Source organism: Ochlerotatus camptorhynchus, unplaced genomic scaffold (genome assembly GCF_037179485.1).
Source record: "Ochlerotatus camptorhynchus isolate MF236.1 unplaced genomic scaffold, CSIRO-AGI_Acam_v1.1 ptg000503l, whole genome shotgun sequence".
Classification (NCBI taxonomy): Eukaryota; Metazoa; Arthropoda; class Insecta; order Diptera; family Culicidae; genus Ochlerotatus; species Ochlerotatus camptorhynchus.
In genome coordinates, this window is record NW_027040988.1 from 5,147,503 (window position 1) to 5,170,273 (window position 22,771).

Below are 22,771 nucleotides of genomic sequence, written 5' to 3' on the forward strand. Positions count from 1 at the left end.
TAGGGTTTCGCTTGAAACTACCGGCAACTCTCTTTGTCGTCTCAGCGGCTTCCGGTTTTCGATTTCCCCCCGATCCAGACTTCCTGGCTGTCGACAAACGTTCCCCAAACACTTTAATTACATTTGTAACGGTTGATTTGGCAACTTTTAGCGATTTTGCCAACTTTGCGTGCGAGTAGCTCGGATTTTCGCGATGCGCGAGCAAAATTTTGATACGCTGCTCTTCTTGCTTGGACGGCATTTTGACAACTGAAGAGTGAATTCCAAAATCAAAATAGGAGCAACATTCTACACACACACACCTTCAAAATGAGGGGTGTTCAGGTTTTTTAAATGAAAAATTGAAACAAATACGTCAAGTTGATATTGACCAAATTTTGACCGTATCACCCTTTAGTTGAGCAAAAGTTTGTTTCTTTGAAAAACTCGAACAGCTGGTACAATTTGGATCTTTTGCGTCTTAAACGGAAAAGGGACAAATGGTACAAAAAGTTTTGTAGATCTAATAATGACAATCATTGGACTAGGTACACAATCACGCGTAATAAGTATTCACAATCGATAAAGAAAACTCGTTGTGAATATGTTCAAAGGAAGATTGATCAGCATCAAAACAACAGCAAAGAGTTATGGAAAATTTTGAAATCTTTATTAAAACCTAGTAATTGCAAACCGCGGTCCATAACTTTTAATGGCACATTAGAACAGTCAGAACAAGTAATTGCATCTAAGTTTAATGATTATTTCGTAGACAGTGTTTCATTGATTAATCAATCTATTGAATTGGTCGATGAACCTGACGAAATAAAACAGCCAGCTAATAGTAGTTGCAGATTTGAAGCTTTTTACCCAATTACATTAGATGAGCTTAGAGTTATTTGTTTTTCATTAGGAAAATCGGCTGGAGTAGATAATGTTAATGCTAGAGTTATTCAAGATTGCTTTCATGTCATTGGCCACATCTTTCTGGATCTTATTAATGAATCATTGCAGAATGGACATGTGCCACAAATTTGGAAGGATTCCTTAGTGATTCCTATTCAAAAAGTTGCTGGAACGATTAAAGCCGAAGAGTTTCGTCCCATCAACATGTTGCACACATTAGAGAAAATCTTAGAACTTGTTGTTAAAGGCCAGCTGTTGGAGTATTTGAATAGCAACTCTTTGTTGATACCAGAACAATCGGGATATCGGGAAGGTCATTCTTGTGAAACTGCATTGAATTTGGTGTTAGCAAAGTGGAAAGACAACTTGGAGCGTAAAGATACGATTGTTGCTGTTTTTTTGGATCTGAAACGCGCTTTTGAAACAATTTCTAGGCCCTTACTGTTAAGTACAATCAAGCGCTTTGGAATTACGAGTACTGCATATAAATGGTTTGAAAGCTATTTGTCTGACAGAACTCAACGGACTGTTTTTAATGATTCTGTTTCCAGTCCCGTGGGGAACAACCTTGGAGTGCCCCAGGGAAGTGTATTAGGGCCCCTTTTATTTATTATGTATATTAATGACTTGCGACGTGTTTTACGGTTTTGCGACATTAACCTTTTTGCAGATGATACTGTGTTATTCATTGCAGCTAAGGATTTAGAAGTTGCCGTCTCACACTTGAATGAAGATTTGCAGTATCTAAGTAGATGGTTGAAGTGTAAGCAGTTAAAATTGAATACAAGTAAAACTAAATTTATGGTAATTTCGCGGAATCGATTAAATGAGAACGTCTCTGTTGTAATTGATGATGAGACTATTGATCGCGTTCAGGAGATTAAATATCTTGGCGTGATTATTGATGACAAACTTAAGTTCAACTCTCACATTGACAATGTCATCAAGAAAATTGCCAAGAAGTATGGAATTCTATGTCGATTGAAAAATGATTTAACTATTGCTAGTAAAATACAGCTATACAAATCAATCATCTCTCCTCATATAGACTTTTGCCCATCCATTTTATTTCTGTCCAATGCAACACAAATATCGAGATTACAGCGCTTGCAGAATAAAATAATGCGTTTGATTTTGAGATGTAATAGATTCACTTCCTCAACTTTGATGCTAGACGCCTTACAATGGTTGTCGGTGAAGCAAAGAATTGTATATTTGACTATGGTGTTCATTTTTAAAGTAGTTAACGGTTTGCTGCCTCGATATTTGTGTGATCGAATTGAAAGAGGAAGTGACTATCATAGATATAATACTAGAAACGCGGATGAAATAAGAACACCACATTTCTTGACTTGTGCTTCACAGAATTCATTATTTTTTAAAGGAATAAATGTTTTCAATTCGATGCCTAGACACATTAAACGTTCAACAACATTAGCAGAATTTAAGAGACATTGCATTTCACACGTTAAAACTGTCTTTTGAACGGTTATCCAGTGATTTTTTTTATGAATTGACAAATTATGTATCTTGACGAAGTTATTTTTAACGGATTACTTTGTATGGATAGCTGTTATAACGACTTTTTAATAATTATTGTAGCACTGCAAAAACTATTTTGTTCGCCACGATGGTGATGATGGATTTTTGATATATGATTTAATAGTAGTAGTAAAAAAAAATAGTAGTCTACAAAGGTTTGAGCCTCGCGCGCGTATTACGGATATAGAGGACTGAATTTAACATTTGATAAAAAAAAATGCAATTTTGAAGCTTATTTGGAAGATACCTTGAGTTAGTAGTAAGTTTTCTGGCAAATGTTGGGGGTTCGTGAGCATTCCTGACATTGCTGAAAATTATGATAGCATCAGATTGCGGGGTTACTAGTGTAATAGGATGCTTTGTTGATTGTTCATTAACTCTTGATTGCTTGTAATACTTATGAATATTTTAGGTGGACAAAAAGGCGAACTAAGAGGTGGACGCCTGAGCTTTTCAACATTTATATCGCTGTGAAGCAACTGTAAACTCTAGAGGGAATTTATATCTGTAACTGAAACCAGTTCGATTTTGTTTGCCAACCTGGTTAAAATGTCATATTTAATTATCTTAAAGATAAATCGTCCAGCTCAAACCTTTGTAGGGGTAAGAGGTGGGACCATCATCATCATCATCATCATCATCAGCAGCACTACGATGAACATCTGAACGGCGCAGAGGCGGAGGACCAAGGCGGCAGGAGGAATGGCTTCGTCGGTACAGCGAATGAGGGGGGCATTCCAGGTGAAGTTAAGGATGCTATCCAACAGCTTAAGAACAACAAAGCAACTGGGAAAGATGGTATCGGAGCGGAACTTATCAAAATGGGCCCGTATAAGTTGGCCACTTGTCTGCACCGACTGATAGTCAGGATCTGGGATACAGAACAGCTACCGGAGGAGTAGAAAGAGGGAGTAATATGCCCAGTATATAAAAAAAGGCGACTATTCTTAACGCGGCCTACAAAGTGCTTTCCCAGATCATCTTTCGCCGTCTATCGCCGCTAGCAAGCAGATTTGTGGGAAGTTATCAAGCCGATTTTGTGGACGGGCGATCGACAACGGACCAAATCTTTACGTTGCGGCAGATCCTCCAAGTCCCTACGCACCACCTATTCATCGATTTCAAGGCCGCTTATGATACTATTGACCGTGAAGAGCTATGGAAGATTGTGGACGAGAACGGTTTTCCCAGGAAGCTCACCAGACTGATCAGGGCTACGGTGGATGGTGTACAGTGCTGCGTGAAGATATCGGGTGCGTTATCGGACTCGTTTGAAACTCGCAAACGACTTCCACAAGGCGATGGTCTTTCCTGCCTCTTGTTCAACATTGCACTAGAAGGTGTTATGAAACGTGCAGGGTTTTAACATGCGGGGCCACGATCGTCAATAAGTCCAGCCAGTTCATCTGCTTCGCTGACGACGTGGACATTGTCGGAAGAACGTTTCAGGCCGTGGTGGAGCAGTACGCCAGGCTGAAACGTGAAGCAGAGAAGGTTGGATGAAAGGCGAATACGTCGAAGACAAAGTATCTGTTAGCTGGATGAACCGTGAAGCGTGACGATCGACGGAGATGAGTTCGAGGTGGTGGATGAATTTGTGTACGTCGGATAGCAACTGCAGCAGAGAAATTCGTCAGCGTAATATTGCCGGAAGTCGTGCTTACTGCGGAGTCCACAAGACCCCCTGAGATCGGGTAAATTTCACCTCCGTACTAAATGTACCATGTACAAGACGCTCTGATAAGACCGGTAGTTCTCTACGGGCACGAGACGTGGACGATGCTCGAGGAGGACCTGCAAGCACTGGGTATGTGAGAACGGTGTATGGAGGCGAAGGATGAACCACGAGCTGGCGCAAAGAAAGTTGCGAAAGCTGGACGGGTACGATGGGCGGGGGACACGTTTTAAGAATGCCGGACAACAATCCCGCATAAATGGTGTTTGCCTCGAATCCAGCCGGTACAAGACGAAGAGGAGCACAGCGAGCAAGGTGGTTAGACCAAGTGGAGCAGGATCTTGGAAGTGTGGGACGGTCAAAAAATTGGAGACAAGCAGCCACGGACCGAGTGAATTGGCGTAACATTGTGATGCAGGTGCAATCCTGAGGGATGTCGGACCAGGATAAGTAAGTAAGTAAGCAACAATGTGTTACCAACAATCAATACGAAACTAACGATTTCAAATTGGCTCACTACTTGACTAGCCTATTGGTCCCAAGCAAATCGATTAACGTACCCCATTCTAGTATAAATTCTAGTACTACACAATGTTTGTTTTGATTCACTATGAAAGTTTGACCGATAAAATGAGGGGTTAGTGGATTTTCCTAAGTTTCGAGGGGTGAATCGATTAGCTTGGGACCGAAGATAGTACCAGAGCTAAGCCAAAAAGTTGAGCTCGTTTCTTCGGGACCTTCTGGTCTTAGAGTTACCTCTATGGTGTTACTCTTTATGAAATCTTACGGTACGTACGGAAAGTTAAATAAATTTGCAAGGGATCTGAAGTGAAGTGCTTAGTAGGCCTAAAATTAGATCTAAAGGTACGTTTAGACTATCTGATTTGTTGGTCTGATTCGAGCGGATTGCTCGATAATTTTGTCGGATGCAATGATCGAATGCGTTCACACTTTTTCGACATGATGATTAGATTTGACGTTTGATTTGTCGAACGTAATAGGTTTGTGGTTAATTTTCATTCGACTCATTCAGTGAAATGAAAAAAAAATGATTTTTTCTTCTAAAAACATCCAGCAGCAAGGTAAACCGATTTCACTATTCAATGTTTTTTTTTTTTTTTTTTTTTTTCTTTATTAGAGAGATTTTTAGCCTAAGGCTAGTTCATCTCTTTTAAAAATTACAAAAAAGAATTGGGACCTCAAAAGGAGGATCCCAATCTTGGCAAGTGGGCATTTAGTTTAATTATATAAAATATTGTAAAACACTACCAAAAGGGCCAACGAATTCAAAAGCACAAACAGAAAACACTCAAATGTTGTAAAAAAGATTCGCCTCCTTCAGGAAGGCGATGAGGGCGTCTGCTGCCGGGGACTCGTCGCCAAGCAGACTTTGTATGCTGGTTCCCTCCAGACCGAAGGCAACCCGAAGGTCCTCGAGCTCCACACAGTTGATGAGGATGTGTTCTACGGAGGCTGGCACTCCGCAGGTTTCGCAGGTTCTCCGGAACGGTGTTCCTCCGAAATTATGGGAGGCCCTGCTATGCCCGGTGCGCAGCCTGGACACCACTTGCTGCTCCTTGAGGCTCGGTCGATCCTTCCAGGAATCGGTGGTCGCCTTGATTTTTCGTAGTTGGTGAGTTCGATTGTTCCTCCACTCGTTGTCCCACGCTCTCCGAACCGTCCGCTTGATCCATTTTTTGATGTCCTGGAACGGAACATTGTCAGAGAACCTGGGTCCGATGGGGCCTGAGCCGGCGAGGTGGTCGGCGATCACGTTCCCCTGGATGCCACAGTGCCCGGGTACCCACATGTATACGGTGTTGGGCGGCGCCTGCGTTACCGTCCCTTGTATCCACGGATGCTTTGGTGCTTCATCGGTTAGGGCCATTATTGCGCTTTGTGAGTCGGTAACGATGAGGATCGGCCGATTTCCCGGAAGGGAGGTTGCGTGAAAGACGGCCGCTGCCTCAGCGGAAAACACCGAGCACTGGGCCGGAAGTGAATTGCTGACGACCAAACTATCTCCTGAAACCCCCATTCCCACTCCGCTGCTGGAGAGCGAGCCATCAGTGTACCTGATTTCGTGATCTTGATAGTGCGCCCCGAGAGTTTCGATGACTGTCCGGCGCAAAGCCAGTGTATTGTCTCCTGCCCTGAAGCGGTCCTTGATTCGGCTGTCGATTCTGATCTGATGTGATTGCCAACTTTTGTCTCCGTGCCAGTGGACCCTGGCCACTGGAGGGAGATCTACGTCGGCGACCGTGCGGAGGAGTCGGTTCGCCTCGTCGAGGAGAAAGATCCTGCTGTTTCCCGACGTTTTAGCGAGGAAGGCAGCGGCTTTGGTAGCGGTAGCTGCGGTGTAGACGAGCCGAAAAGGCAGAATACCGGCTTCCACGCACGCGGCGTCGGCCGGGGTGGAGGGCAGGAGACCGGAGACTGTTCTTACGTATCCGTTGTAGACCGGTTCCAAGATTTGGACGGCTTTCTCGGCGGCAAGGCACGTTAGTTCTACGCCGTACAATAGGCGACTGTCGATGATGGCTCGGGCTACCCGGAAGCGGATTTCACGGTTGTTGGATCGGTGGGGGCGGGAGATGGTCTTCATCAGGTTGGATCGACTACGACAGTCCTTCTTCACCTGTTGGAAGTGCGGCTCGAGGGATAGGTTCCGATCGAGGAGCACTCCCAGGACCCTTATTGTGTTTTTGGTCGGTATCGCTTGCTGTTTGATCATGATGGGCTGTCCGTTGTTCCGATGCCGGGTGGTGCATATATGGCAGAGCACGCTCTTGCCGGCGGAAAGCTGGAACCCAACGGAGTCAGCCCATCTGACCACCGAGGAGACTGCCGCTTGCGCCCTTAATTTCGTCCTCTGCCGGGTGGGGCCCACCGTTACAATGAGGACGTCATCCGCGTAGACGAAAATATATATGTTCCTGGGTAGCTTGTCGAAGACCCCACTATTCAATGTGTATAATTTGACTTATTTTGATTTTCCAGTGTGTTTGGCCGTCAACAAAACAGTGTTTATATATTACGAAGTTTGTATTATATAAGAATAAGTATGTCAGCAGGTCTGAAAGCCCACTAAGAATTTTTTAGTGCTTCAGAGAGATTTGGAGATCTATTGAGAAATTTGTTGAGCTTCAGGGTAGTTCGTAGATCTTGAGAACAGAACTACGAAACTTCAGAAGATTTTACAGAAATAAAAAGAAACTTGCAGGAATTCAAAAAAAATACAAGAGAGATCGTAGATCTTCAGAAAATTTAGAACTTCAAGCAAGGTTAAATATTTTCAGATCAATTTGTAAAACTATAAGGGAAATTTTGGTAAATATTCAGGGAGCTTCGAAGACCTTCAGAAATGTCCTAGAATCTATAGTGAAATGTAAAGAATTTCACAGAAGTTTGGAGATCTACTGAAAGAAATATTGCACATCAGAAAAGTTCCTAGATTTTCAGATCAAAGCTACAAAACTTTAGGAAAATCACAAGAATGGTCATAGATCCTCAGATAAATTTTTAAACCTTCAATAAAGAGTGCAGCTTTTCTGAAGCATTTTTAGAATGTCAGAAATTTTAATTTATCTTCAGGGAAATTTGCAAAACTTCAGGGAAGTTCGGCAGCTCAAAAAATATTTATAAGATTTCAGGAAAATTTGTAGTTCTTGAGAGAAACATTTAAAACTTCAAGGAAGCTCAACAATTTTCTGATAAATTTTGAGAACATAAGGTAATTTAGAAGATCTGCAGGGACATTTTCAGATGTTCAGGATAGCGTGAGAGCCTACAGAGGAATTTACAAAACTTCAGACAAGTTTGTAGATCTACTGAGAAATGTATTGAGCCTCAAGGTAATTCGTAGATCTTGACAATTAAACTACAGAACTTCAGACAACTTTACAGAACTTTAAAGGTACTTGCAGAACTTCACATTTAGTGATTCAGTGTTTCAGAAAAGTACTTCAATTCCAATTCCAATTCCAATCGCCAATAATGGCGAAACTTGCTCCCAGATCGACCACGTGTTGGTGGATGGTCGGCATTTCTCGGATGTCGTAGATGTCAGGACCTTCAGGGGTCTTAATATCGACTCGGATCACTACCTCGTTGTCGCGAAAATTCGAGCGCGTCTATCGACCATTACGAGTTCAAGATCGATGCGTTTCAACATCCAGCGTTTGACAGTAGATGGTGTTGCTGCAGAGTACCACCAGAAGCTGAATGAGCGGATAACGGAATTCAACGTGAACAATCAGTGGCAAGCTGTCCAGGGAGCGGTGAGCACAACAGCACGAGAGGTGATAGGTATAGCTCAGAGGCGCCCCCGGAACGGGTGGTTTGACGAGGAGTACCAGCGAGTGACAAAGGAGCAGAACGTCACCAGAAGCCGGATGGTGGTGTCTGGTACCCGTCAGAACAGAGAGCGGTACAGGGTAGCAAGGTCAGCCGAGAAACGAACCCATCGCAGGAAAAAAAAGGCAGTACGAGGAACGCGTTATTGCTGAGGCGCAAGAAAGTATGGAGCAGAATGATATGCGAAGGTTTTACGCAACTGTCAATGGCGTGAGGAGTAAGACAGCGCCGTCTCCCGCCATGTGCTATGACCGTGAAGGTAATCTGCTGACAGATAAAACGATGGTGGCTGCCAGGTGGAAGGAGTACTTCGAGACGTTGCTGAACGGAGAGAACGAGAGAGCATCTACAAACAGAACACACATCGACGACGATGGTCAAGTTGTGGAACCACCAACGCTAGAGAGGTGAAAAAGGCTATACGAGAGCTGAAAAACAGTAAGGCTGCGGGGAAGGACGAGCTCCCGGCCGAACTTCTCAAACACGGAAGTGAGCAGCTGCACCAGATGATCCACCGTATACTGCTCAAGATATGGGAGGAGGAAGAATTGCCCGCTAGTTGGTTGGATAGTCTCGTTTGTCCCCTCTACAAAAAGGGACACAGACTGGAGTGCGCCAATTACAGAGTAATCACGCTTCTGAATTCGGCGTAAATATTATCACGTGTTCTGTTCAACAGATTGAGACCGCTTGAGGAATCCTTCGTCGGCGAATACCAGGCTGGTTTTCGTGAGGTTCGATCAACGACGGATCAAATGTTTACCCTGCGTAAAACTCTTGAGAAGTTCCGGGAATACAACTTGCAGAGACTCATCATCTTTTCATAGATTTCAAGGCAGCGTACGATTCAGTAAAGAGAAACGAGCTATGGCAGATAATGCAAAAAAACGGTTTTCCGACGAAACTAATTAGGCTGATTCGTGCAACGCTGGTACACCCGGGTTGCAGACGAGAGTTCGGCCTCGTTCGTGACCTTAGATGGGTTGAAGCAGGGAGATGCTCTTTCGATCTTACTATTCAACATCGCCCTCGAAGGAGCGATTAGGAGAGCTGGCGTGCAGAGGAACGGTACCATCATCACAAAGTCACACATGCTCCTTGGTTTTGCGGACGACATCGACATCATCGGAATCGACCGTAGAGCAGTGGAAGAGGCGTTCGCGCCTTTTAAGAGGGAGACAGCGAGGATTGGTCTCACGATAAATTCTACCAAAACGAAGTACATGGACGCCGGTAGAAAGCGTGGGAGCAATAGTGTTGTTGGTAGTGAAGTGGTGCTAGATAGCGAAAAATTTGAAGTTGTGGACGAATTTGTTAATCTTGGTACTTTAGTGACGTGCGATAATGATGTTGCCCACGAGGTGAAAAAGCGTATTGCAGCCGCGAACAGGGCTTTCTACGGGTTGCGTAGCCAGCTGAAGTCCCGCAGCTTGCGTACGAAAACGAAATTCGCACTGTACAAGACGTTGATTCTGCCGGTAGCCCTTTATGGCCACGAATCGTGGGCATTGAAAGCGGCCGATCGGAGAGCTTTCGGTGTCTTCGAGCGTAAAGTGCTGCGAACAATACACTTAATAAACTGGAAAATGGCATCTGGCGGCGTCGCATGAATCACGAGTTGTACCAAGTATATAAAGGCATGGATATTGTGAAGCTTATAAAACACGGCAGGCTACAGTGGGCTGGGCATGTGGCACGAATGCCGGAAGAGCGTCAAGCGAAGTCAATATTCAGCAGGGAACCCGGAAGAGGACGTCGGCTTCGGGGTAGGCCACGCACGCGTTGGCTTTGTGCAGTTGAGGAGGACATTAGGTCCTTGAACGTCCAAGGCGACTGGAAGCGATTGGCGCAGGACCGAGACCAATGGAGACGGTTACTTCGTTCGGCACAGATTTGAATTCAACGAGTCGTCGCTTAGGTACTTCAATTCCAAAAATCAATCTCAGCGAAGTTCAAGATTTTTGCAGAACTCCATGGAAGTTGGAAATAGATAGATCTGAAGAACTTCAGAAAAATCCGTAGGCCTTAAGAGAAGTATGTAAAACTTCAGGAAGTTCGTACATTTTTAGAAAAAAAAAATGCAAAACTAACAAAACTTCTGGAAAGTTTGCCGATTTTTAGAAGTTTTCACACAACTTCAGAGAAATTCAAATATTTTCAGATAATTTTTCGAGTTTTGAAGAATTTCAAATAAATCTGCAGAACTTTATGGAAGTCCAAGAATCCACAAAGAAACGTTGAGAACTTTAGAGAAGATCTACTGAAAAATCTGCAGAATTTTATTGAGGTTCTTGGATGTTAAGTGAAATTTACAGAATTTCTGGGAAGTTCGCTGATCTTTATAGATATTTGCACAACTTCACAAAAATTAGTAGATCTTCAGAGAACTTCCTTAAATTTCCGGGAAGCTAAAAAATTTCTAGATAAATTTTTTAAACTAAAGGGAATTGCATCTACGCAGAGATATTTGCAGATATTAATTGAATCATAATATCTACAGAGAAGGCTATGTAACTTTCGAGAAGTTCGTAGATTATTAGACATTTAGTCAGAGATAATTGTTGATATTTAAGGATATTTAATCTGAATGGATTCAGAAACTTTGTAATTTTTTAGAGAAATTTGCAGATCTTCTAAAGAAAATACAAGACTTCTAAGAAATCTGCAGAGCTACCGAGAAATTTGCAGATCTTCAGAAAAGTTTGTTGATTTTCAAAGATATTTTACCAGGGAACAGAAATAAAGCTTCAGGGACGTATAAGGTTTTCAGAGAACTATGCAGAATTGAGATCAAAACAGAAATTTTCAGAACTCAAGGAATCACGTAGATCTATAGAGAACTTTTCCCACTAGCTTGATGAAAGTTGGTATCGATATCCTGGCGAAGTTTTGAAATCCTTTTTCGTCTTAATATCGCAGTTCTTGAATGACAAGATGAGCCAACTATTTCCTACTCCCCAAAGTTCACCTCCTCATTCTCATTTTATTTAAAACAATAAAAGCAAATACGCCTGCCACAGCTAGAGCAATTTTCCGGTAGTTCATTATGGGAGCATTTACTTTTGATTACTGATAAAGTGCAGTGTGAACACCAGCAAACAGGGGGGTTCGACAAAGTGTGTCGAAAGTAAAATCGATCAGATTTTCCATTACAGCGGCGGACAAAATCAGACCAAGAAATCAGATAGTCTAAACGGACCTTAAGACCTACCAGAAATAGCAAAGGCCCTAGGTTACTGCCTTTTGGTTCTCTGATGTGTTCTTGAGCTCACTTCTCCCATCGTTGACATTGCGAACAAAAACCCGTAAGCAGATTATTAATTAAACAACAATAGCTCACGTTTTGACGGTGCCGGTGAGTGGTAAGTGTGTATGGGTTCAATCCCAGCCGAGGTAGTTGGGATTTTTCCGAGGCGAAAGAATCTCTGATCACGTCTTCCTTCGGAAGGGTAGTAAAACCGTTGGTCCCGGCCCATAGGTTGATGGGTTCGCCTGGCACTCGATTGCGGAAAAGAGATCGACGTTTAAATATATAAAGTAATTAAGAAAAACTCACGATGAAAATATTTGCTAAGAAGACGTGAACGTGACTGTTAATTTATGTACAAAAGCAAAAATCGTTGAAGTACAATGATGTGGCTTTTTATGGTATAAGTACACCAAACAAAACTTTTCTACGATTGTAATGAAATCGCAACTTTTACTGTATTCCGTAAATGCCAATCCAGTCGTATTCCAATTTAATAATTAAGCAATCATCCGCGACCACGAACGGATATATTCAAACAGACATGAAACGAAATTAAAACACGAGACAGTAAAATATTAATTACCATTCTCAGTTACCTAGGGAGTATCCTGTCAAACCAAAAAGACCCATCTGCAAGGTGCCATTATCACTCAATTTATTCGGAAACTATAAAAAAAAATATTAAACAACCTATACGTAGTAACCGCCTTCTGGCCTTCTTGCTTTATCATGTCGGCAGAAAAGCAGCTGAATCGGAATCGAGAAACATGTGTCCAGAAAAAAAATGAAACATCTCCATCGAGAAAGCACGCATAAACAGGATGATGTCTTCAACCATAAGTTGTGTCATACATCTGCAAAACCCCCAGACGGAAAACTCGCGCTGAAAGATGCTTGTGAATAATGAAATTGGCACGCGACCGAATTTATCACACTTGTAGTCGGAGACATAAACGCATGTCTCGGATCGGCCGGACTCGGCCGAAATTAATGACTGTGTTGAAGTGTCCAAACCCATTCCGAATGCGTGCTGAACAATAAACATTACGTGTGGTTTTGATTAACTGCAATGGCTTAGAAACCTCGCAGTTGCTTATCGCGATTTGCCGTTTGGATTTTTCAGAAAATAGTCGAAAAATATGTCGGAAATCTAATAAGAAATCAGTTTTATTCTCCGATTTTTCGAAAAATTAATGTAACCTGAAATCTAAGGAAAAAACTTATTTTCTGAGATTTTGGATATTTTTAATTTTTTTTAGGAGAAACAAAACGTTCCAGAAAATGATTATAGGCGGTAAGCTTCCCGTAAACCACCTGGTTGTCGGCCGATTGATTTTAAATTACTCTGGCACTATCACTAATTCCCTTACTATGAAAATAATGTTTCGATGCAGCAAGAACCCAAAACTCACAATCACCCAAAATAAATGACTGCAATTAGAATCACTCCCTCCTGGTGGTGCAAAAATTAACCCTCTGCAACCCACCAAGATGAAGTACCGATTCATGTCTCGGCTCGAACTGATACGCATCTAGGCATCTCCTCTGCTTCCATCTGCAGCATTAAATCGATCCACTCACACCTTGGAGGAGCGAACAAAAGTTTTACCCTCGCATTCTGGTCGAGTCCGAAAAAAAAGAATAGAATCCTCCATCGCCATCATTTTCGGGGGTGGTGGCCCGAGAGGATATGAATCCATGAGCTAGATAAATAATAGCAGGGTATTAAATTACCACTTTTGCAGGCGCATTCGGTTTGACTGACTGGAACCAAGGGGTAAGAAGACGACGACGACGACGACGCCAGAGATCTGTACAGCAGAAGATGGAGTGGTAAAATTTTTGGCCGAGCCAAAATGAAAAGGCAGTAATTAATTTCCTGAGTTGGTTGCTTACAACTTCTGCCCCGGGACGATCTAAATCAGTTTGCCTGGATGGGCCTTCTTGACTTGTTTTGCGCCTAGAGTTGTGGTTGCCCAGGTTGCGATTTGTCCCAGAGGGCTAAGTCAGTTGATTGGAGTTCAGGGGGAATGTTATCCGCTCGGAGTTAAAGGTGAGGGTCGTTGAACTTGTGAGGAAACTAATTCAGATAAACGTGGTAGCCCGAATGACAAATGATTCTAAGATAAGCATTGTTTTTTGAAAAAAGTTTGGGAGAAATAGCTGTACAAGGGTTTTTCAACGGTAATCGGATTCTAGCAAAATTGTGTTTTTTGGAAAGCTTATGATTTGCATATTAAATTAACAAAGGGCAAGGACTTGCCCCAATAACTTGAGCCTAAAACATGGAGATTAAACCACATTAGACAACGCACCAGCATCCTAATCTTGAATTCCAACGTGAAATCTGTACTGATCCACGCCAGCACAACAATGTGGGTAACTGCGGAGGGCACTCAAATACTGCAGGTCTTCATCGGCCGATGCCTGTGGTATATAATTTGTGTCTGGAGGCCTCGCAACTGAATCTCTTTGCTGTAGGGCTGTTTCCCCTACCTAATTCTGGCCTGATACCAGAATTTGGTGTTTATCAGTATGACATAAGAGGTACAATATCAAAGAATAATACCAAAAAATTGCATGCAATTGTAAATAACACAAATTGATATTTGGATACCAAAAGAAAACCTGTGGCATTGGAATTGTATAATTTGATTTTGGAATGGTATTGTGGGAACATTTTTTTGGTATTATTTTTTAGAATTTTACCTCTTATGTCAGGCTCATCCATACCAATTTAAAGTATCGAGATCAGAGCTTAAAATTATTGACTGCCTAGACTGAGTGTGAAAGCACTGCACTATTCAATCCATTGCTCTGTGCAGACCGTTTGTACCAAACGGTAAAGGATGAGGCAATGAAAAAGCCAACAAAAACATTCAGTCACTCACGGGCAGGCGACGCACACCACTGGCCTTTGCTCACACAGCATGTAATTGATTCATTTTTCCATAGAAAATGTACGCTCAGTCATTCAAAACAAATATTGGGTACTATAACTGCAGAATAAACGTGTTGACTGAGCTACTGACTGAGTGCTCGGCTGTCAGTGACTCGTTTACCTCTGAATCATTCAGACTCTCACGATGCAGTGAATGATGAGGCAGATGGCAGTTCATATTCATATCAAAATGACTCAATGCACCTGACTGTTTTGCGCACTGATCGAGATATTCGTTCCTGTTGCCCGCTGTTGGAAGAATCCTCAGCCAGATTTGCCCATGAATCCACCGAACTGTCCAGAACTACGCCCAATCGAATCCTATTGGGCCATGATGAAGCGGGAACTCAGAAAGACCAAGAAGAAAGCACAAGCCTTATGGATGGCGTGTCGGACATTTTACCAAACAACCCCCAAAAATTGATCCAATATATGTATACTGAGATTTACTTTCGAGGAACGAGCGGACGCGACGATGTTACCGCGACGAATGCCAGCGACATCGATGATTTCTGCGACGCCGTCGAAACCGAGAATTCTGCCGACCCAAGTGCCACTCAAGACGCTCACTCGCTGAACATCGCAGCTGAGTACAAGATCAGCAGGATCGGCTCTAAGGTGATGCTCCGGATGAAATCGGAATACGAAATCGCCGTCAAATTCCTGAAGGCATACTTTACGCACGAGATCCCCGGTGAAAAGCCCTTCAAGGTAGTCATCAGGGGACTACCGAATGTTGACCCCAAGGCGATCGAAGAAGAACTCAAGGACCGGTACAAGCTGGCCCCAATCGCTGTCTTTCGGATGACAAGGAGAGACGAAAACGTGAAGACGTACCCAGATTGTCTTTTCCTGGTGCACTTCCTGAAGGGAACGGTGACGTTGAATGCGCTGCAGACTATCCGCTTAATCTACTCCAGATGGAATTCAAGAAGGACCTGTCCATCATCACCCGTACCGGTTCCCGCTTCGTAGTTGGAGGAGATCTACATGCTCGCCATGAAGCCTGGCGGAACTACCAGCACAACCGTTCTGGTTGTTCGACCATTCGCAGCATGGGCTGTATTCCGTTTGGTTTTCGAATGAGCCAACATTCATCTCACCGGCGGGCAACCCAGCGACGCTAGACCTGTTCCTGACAAATACCAGGTTGTCCAAGCCGGTAGCCTTGAACGAAATCAACTCCGACCACCAACCGGTGGTGGCTGATTTGGGCTACAACGTGGCCCCTGCTCCAAGTCTGCACAAGGACTACCACCGCGTAAGCTGGGCCCAGTTTGGACGCGTGGTAGACAGGCACATCATCGACAACCCGCCGCATGACACTGTGGAGGACATCGACCGAGCGTTTGAGGGACTCCACCAAGCCATAACCGTGGCTGACGAGGGGAGCGTCCGACGAGTTCCTGTGAGGGATAAATTTATGGCTATTGATTCCCACACCCAAAACTTGATTCACCTGAGAAATATCCGTAGACGCCAGTTCTAAACAACTGGAGATCTAGCAAGGAAACGTAAAATGGCCGATCTGAACAAGGAGATTGCTTCCAGAATGGTATCACTCCAGAACGAAAGTTTTCCATAATCTGTACACCGCTCCAGACCTTTGTGAAAGGTTGCCTAGGTCCTAAAGACGCACCCCAAACCTATTCAACCATTCAAAGATGAATTTGATGACGATCGGCTCATAATCACCCCTCAGGAGAAAGCAAATGCGATTGGTGAGCATATTGCCAAATCGCACTTGCTTGGCTCCAACATCCAAAGTCCGCTCGAAGTTCAGGTTGAGCAATGCGTACTCAACCTTGATTCCTATCCCTCCGGAGGATACACCAAAAACATGAAGGCCCCCGGGTTCGACGTAATATTCAACCTAGTGTTGAAAAGTCTCAGCATGAAGGTTCACTCTCTGCTGGCTGCTGTCTTCAACAGATGCTTGGAACTGCACTACGTTCCAAGTATCTGGAAGACAGCGAAAATCATACCTATCCGCAAACCCGGGAAGAACCCAACACTAGCTTCAAGCTACAGACCGATCAGCCTCCTTTCAGCGCTTAGCAAATTGTTCAAGAAAGTTATTCTCAATCGTTTGCTCAAGTTTTTCAAGGAGCAGTTCGGGTTCAGGAAGGGGCACTCCACAAATCATCAGCTAGTACGGGTGATGAATAACATCCGAAGTAACAAGGCTGTATCCAAGTCTACAGCCATGGTCTTGCTAGAAAGTGTTTGACAATATCTGGCACAATAGACTTGTATACAAGTTTTATAACTTCAACTTTCCTTTGCATCTGGTTAAGATCACCCGTAACTACGACATGTAAAGCAGTGCATAAGAACGCTCGTCAACGGTTGTCGGGCTCTGCCAGACGGTCGGCGACTTGCGATATCTGTGCATCTTAACTCCGATTCTTACCTCCACGCGGTGCTCGGTGGGGTTGCTGGCTATGATGCGTTGTAGCCAGAAACGCGAACAAGAACGGGGGAGTCCGAAGGTTTTGAGTGTGTGCAGGATGGGACCTAGTCATGTCTTAGGCCCATCCGATTACCGTGCTCAGCCTTTCTGGCGGCAGTCAGTTGTCTACCGGACTTTAAACAATTGTAGATAGTGGATTTCGTGTGGCTAAAGTTTGTTCAGGATGAATGCATTCTGTAGGTAGAGTGTATGGACCTACTTCTAGCCTCCGCGTTTGAAGCAACGGAGCGATTCGGGCTGGCAGATGGAACCTCCCGTCTTAAGTATTTCCGTTCAGTGTGACAGGGGTGAGGCACTGTCCTATATTTTTTCCCCAAAGGTTTGCATTGGGAACAGACTCCGACGGCTTCGACCCGAGAGGGTCTCTCCCGTACGAAATAGATGATTATGCAAAACACAATCAGCTATTGTGAGGGTCGACGGACCCTGGCGAAACATAAACGCAGCGGGACGATTGTTCTCCTCATGGAGGCAGTCGAAGGAGGCGGTAAAGTAGCGTGGAACCATCTCGACGTGGCTTCAGCGGTTCAGCCTTATGCTGGGCATACTGTTGAGGCCCACACGGATCGGGATGGTTCGCGTTACGTGCTAAAGGTTAGTGATCCTGCTGATGCTGAAAAGCTGAAGCAGATCACTGAACTTAGCGGAGGATTCAAAGTTCAGGTGGGTGCACAACCTACTTTGAATAAAGTTCGTTGCGTGGTATCAAGTGTTGATATCATCAACGAATCGGAGCAGACTCTGAAGGAGCATTTTGCTACACAAGGTGTAGTAGATGTCCACAGAATCTGCAAGGGTAGTGGCGAGGGGAAGGTTAACACCTCATCCGTGGTGTTATCTTTCGATAGGACCAGCTTTCCGGAAACGGTTAAGTTTGGTCTCCTCAGCATTAGAACCCGAGCGTACTACGCCTTGCCCTTGCAGTGTTACAACTGCTATGGGTATGGGCATGGTCGCGCGGGTTGCAAGAACAAGACCAGGTGCAGGGTCTGTTCAGGGGTCCATCCGGTTGCCGAGAAATGTGGAGCAACGGCCTTCTGCTCCAATTGTCGAGGCAATTATCAGCCGACTAACCGTAGGTGCCCTAAATACGTGAAGGAAGCTGATATTCTTAGGATCAAAACCAACCTTGGTGTCTCCTTTGGGGATGCCAAGAAGGTTTATAGCGATGAGCGAAGCGGGAAGTCCTATGCAGCGGTTGCTGCTAGGACGGCACCTGTTGACTCTGGTAAGGGTCAGCAGGTGCCCTTTTTGCCTTCCAAATATAAGAAGAAGAAGAAGGCCAAGCAGGGAGCTGTGAAGTCGAACCCTCAGGGCAAGGGAACAGACGGAGCTCCACCTGCAAAGGGTGCGAAGGCCGGCAAAAAGGGGACTACCCAGTGCAAGAGTACTGGGGTTGGTGCTAGTCCACCTGCCGGTTTTACGCAAGTTGCTACCAAGAGTGGAAAGGCTACTGGTAGGGAGGGCAAAGTGCTAACCCAAGAGGTTGGCACCGACCCCTTGCCTGATGCCGAAACACCAACCGAGAAGGACAAACAGCTCCTGGAAAAGTTGGTGGAAAGTCTGCGAAAGGAGGTCGCCCTTGGCAAGGGGAAAATCAAACAGCTCAAGGAGTTAAAGACTCGCCTTGAGATGGAAGTGCTTCCCTTGTTGGACAACTCGAAAGAGTTGGCGTTAACCTCCACTCTGATGAGAGCAAGGTTACTGCTCCCGTGACCCGTAGGAAACGGAAGAAGACCGCCGGCCTCGAGGACACTCGTGGTAAGAAAAGCCGTAAAAAAGGAGATATCACAGCACCTTCTCCCCTTATAGACTCGGTATCGGAGCGCGAAAGCGATGCTGTTACCGGTAAAAAGTAGTTACCATGTCTGATGTCCTACAACAGCATGGTAAAGAGCCATCGAACGTAATACTGCAATGGAATGTCCATGGGTTGCCATCAAAGTTATCTGAGATCCAGCTATTGACAAAGAAACTGAACCCTTGTGTCGTCACTCTCCAAGAAACGATGGCCAAGGTAGCAGATCTACCTCCAAACTATCTCGGTGGTAGATATAAGTGGTATATTAAGCCTCACATTAATGCCTACATCCACGGCACTGGATTGGCTATTAGAGAAGATATACCACATAAGGTAGAGCAGTTGGATACTGACCTGGAGGCCACCGCGGTCACCATTCAGTTTCCGTATAAGCTGACTGTTGTTAGCTTATACATGGCTCCGAGGAATAGGGTTGGCAAGGAAGTGAACGTCATCGGCAAACTGCAAGATCTCATCTCGCAGCTGCCTGTCCCTTATGTGATAGTGGGCGATCTGAATGCGCATCACCCCTCCTGATCACATAAGACTGACGTTCGTGGTGAGAGGTTGTATCAGCTACTGGACACGTTGGGTTGTTCAGTGCTGAACGATGGCAGACCGACTCGATTCGATCCCACCACCGGGGTAGAGTCCGTGATTGCTCTGGCCATAGCCTCTTGGGATGTAGCCAGCCAGTTTATCTGGCGGGTTGACGATGACTTACACGGAAGTGATCATTTCCCAATTTCATTGTCACAGGCATTAGACCTCCCGTATACTGTGACAAGACTTAGATGGAACCTTGAGAAGGCAGATTGAGACAGCTTTGGCAAAGAAGTCTGTCGCCAACTGCCTGGTGATGACAGGATATTGAGACCAGGTGACTGGACCCAAATCTTGAGTAAGGTCGCTCATCGTCACATCCCAAAGGCTGGAGGGAGAGGATGTATGAAAACTGTCCCTTGGTGGGGGACAGAAGTTCATACAGCGATTAAGGCTAGACGTAAATGTCTAAAGGCGCTGCGTAGGTTGCATCTTGATGATCCTTCTAGGTCCGATAGATTGAGGGAGTTTCAGCTTGCTCGATCTAAATCTAGAAGCGTAATCAAAGCTGCAAAGCGGAATACATGGTCTGCTTTCACGGCGGACATATCGGAAACCACTAGCTCTGGTGAGCTATGGCGAAAGGTAAAGTCTGTCGGTGGTAAGATTAGACATGTTGAGAGGGTGATTAAGTTGGATGGCGATTACACGAAAGACCCAGGACTTATCAGTGAGGCCTTTGCTAATCAATTTGCCAAGGTGTCGGCAAACAGCAATCACAGTGATGAGTTCCTGCGTGTAAAGTCATTGGCTGAGGGGGAGTACCGCTACCGGATGGTTAACCGTCGTCTGTCAACTGAGCTGGAGAGGCAAGGACGGATCCACCCACGGCAACACGCATTTCGATGCGGCTATGGGTCGGAGACGTTCTTCTCTGAGCTCGATTATTTATTGGACAAGGCCTCGTCGGAAGATTTGCATGTAGATGTAGTCTCCCTCGATTTGTCCAAGGCATATGATATGACATGGAAGCTTCCTATCTTGACTTCCCTCAAGAGCTGGGACTTCCAAGGATGTATGTTTAACTACGTAGAAAACTTTCTACAGAACCGTAGGTTCCGAGTATTGAACGCTGGCGCAACCTCTTCCTCGAGGTCGCTGGAGAATGGCATCCCGCAAGGGTCTGTACTCTCGGTTACACTGTTTCTCATTGCGATGAACTCAGTGTTTGAACGCATTCCCAAGGAAGTATACATTATTGTATTCGCCGATGATATTACCCTTATCGTGTTAGGTAAATACGGTAGGGTGGTTAGGCACAAGATGCAGGATGAAGTGCAGTCTGTCGTTGACTGGGCAGATGGTGTTGGGTTTGTGATTTCCCCCGAGAAGTCCAAACTGCTGCACGTCTGCTTTGGTCATCATCACAGACCAAGCCTGCCATATGTTAGTATCGGTGAGCATGCGGTCAAGGCCGTACGCGAGATGAAACTGCTTGGTGTGACTATTGATAACAAACTCGGAATTGTTAAGCACGCCAAGTTGGTGAAGGATAACGTCAACAACAAGTTGAATATCCTTCGGACCCTAAATGGTCGCTTCTCTGAAGCCTCTCGCCGTACATTGACCAAGGTTGCTAGGGCTCTGGTTGTCCCTAGCATCCTTTACGGGGCGGAACTGTGGAGCAGGGGTGGTGTCTCTCTGCTCAAGATTCTGGAACCTCAGTACAATGAGGCGTACAGAATTTGTAGCGGAGCGTTGAGGTCTTCACCGATAGCTTCTCTGTTGGTGGAGAATGGAAAGGTTCTTTTGGTGAATGTTGTCACCGAAGACCTGGCCACCAAGGCGCTAAGGCTCCTAGAAAGGGATCCCATTCTCAATGACAGGCCCACGGTTGCAAGGGTGAGAGAATGGTGGAGCGACTTGACGGGAGTAGATTTTCCCACGTTAGCCCAGCGAGCTAGGCTGTGGCAACGGGCATGGGATGCTACTGCCCCGAAAGTTGATTGGAGGGTTAAAGCTATTTGCGGGGTGGGGGCTAGCTCTAGTGTGGCGAAAGCTGCATTTAGGGAGGTCGCTGCCTCATACGAGGGAAGGCTCAAGCTATTTACGGACGGTTCATTAATCGAAGAGGAGGTTGGTTATGGGGTGTCTGGGGAGGACATAAGCCGCTGCGGCCGGTTACCCGGTCTCTGTGGTATCTTCTCAGCTGAGGCCTATGCTCTCCTGCAAGCTTGTAGGCTAGCAAATGGGTCTCAGGCCGTTGTATTTTCTGACTCTGCGAGTTGTCTCTCTGCCCTTGAGCATGGGCAGGTTGGACACCCGTGGCTGTTAGAGGTGCAACGGTACGCTAACATAACCTTTGTATGGGTACCTGGACACGCAGGTATACCAGGGAATGAGGCTGCTGATAAACTAGCTAACCAGCGTCGTCTTGCTTGGCTAGAGGCCACTCCGGTGACCTATAGTGACGCTACCCGCTGGGTGAAGCAGACCTCGCGACACGCATGGAATGCGTCTTGGCATAACAACCGTGATGCATTCCTGCGTCGTATCAAGAACACTACACAAGAGTGGAAGGATGCACCTAATTCTCGAGATCAGAAAGTTCTGACTCGACTGAGGATTGGTCATACACGGCTCATTCATGGACCTCGTTTCAGCGGCAGTGTGGTATTAGATGTAAATCATCTATTGGTGGAGTGCCCGGCAAGAGCACAATTAAGGGAAGATATGGGTGTCAGGACAGGAGTACAGAGCAAACTGTACTCAACTTCCTGAGGGCGTTAGACTTATACGATATGATATAAGCATGAGTAAGTTGAAGTGGCATTAGAAAGAAAATGACTGGTATAGTCATGCCACTTCATTCGACAAGAGGTAGTCTTTAAGGTCTTAAAGACCAAGGTGTGTGAGGGAGGACGACCGACCTAACGGGGGACACAATGATGAAACAGCTGATGTTTAAAACCCGTCTCGAATGAACTAAATTCTCCTCTTGTAGGGGAACAGTTTTAAGAGACGTTAATAGACTTATCCACAGCTTATCCACCCGTAACTACCTTCAGCAAAGGTTGTTCAGGGTATCGTTGAATGGCTGCCTTTCAAACACGTTCTCCATCCCAGCAGGAGTTCCGCAACGAAGTCTGTTGGGCCCTTTGCTTTACAGCATCTACACTTCTGACATTCCTACCCTCGGAGACAGTTGCGTGTTCTTCCTGTTCGCAGATGATACTGCAATAACCGTCAAGGGAAGGATGCCTCGTGAAATAACAAACAAGCTTCAACGATGCCTTGACGCCTTT

At 45.1% G+C, this 22,771-nt stretch overlaps 2 protein-coding genes across 4 annotated transcripts in view; both read right to left on the reverse strand.

The window, feature by feature from the left end:
* Positions 1-22,771, reverse strand: part of jing — a 300,757-nt gene that overhangs the window by 256,985 nt on the left and 21,001 nt on the right. The window lies entirely within an intron of this gene.
* Positions 5,412-6,836, reverse strand: LOC135712782 (uncharacterized). The gene is made up of 2 exons (XM_065235838.1): positions 6,418-6,836; positions 5,412-6,177 (listed from the first exon to the last, which is right to left on the reverse strand). Exons 1-2 carry the CDS (start codon positions 6,834-6,836, stop codon positions 5,412-5,414), a joined length of 1,185 nt encoding a protein of 394 aa, XP_065091910.1.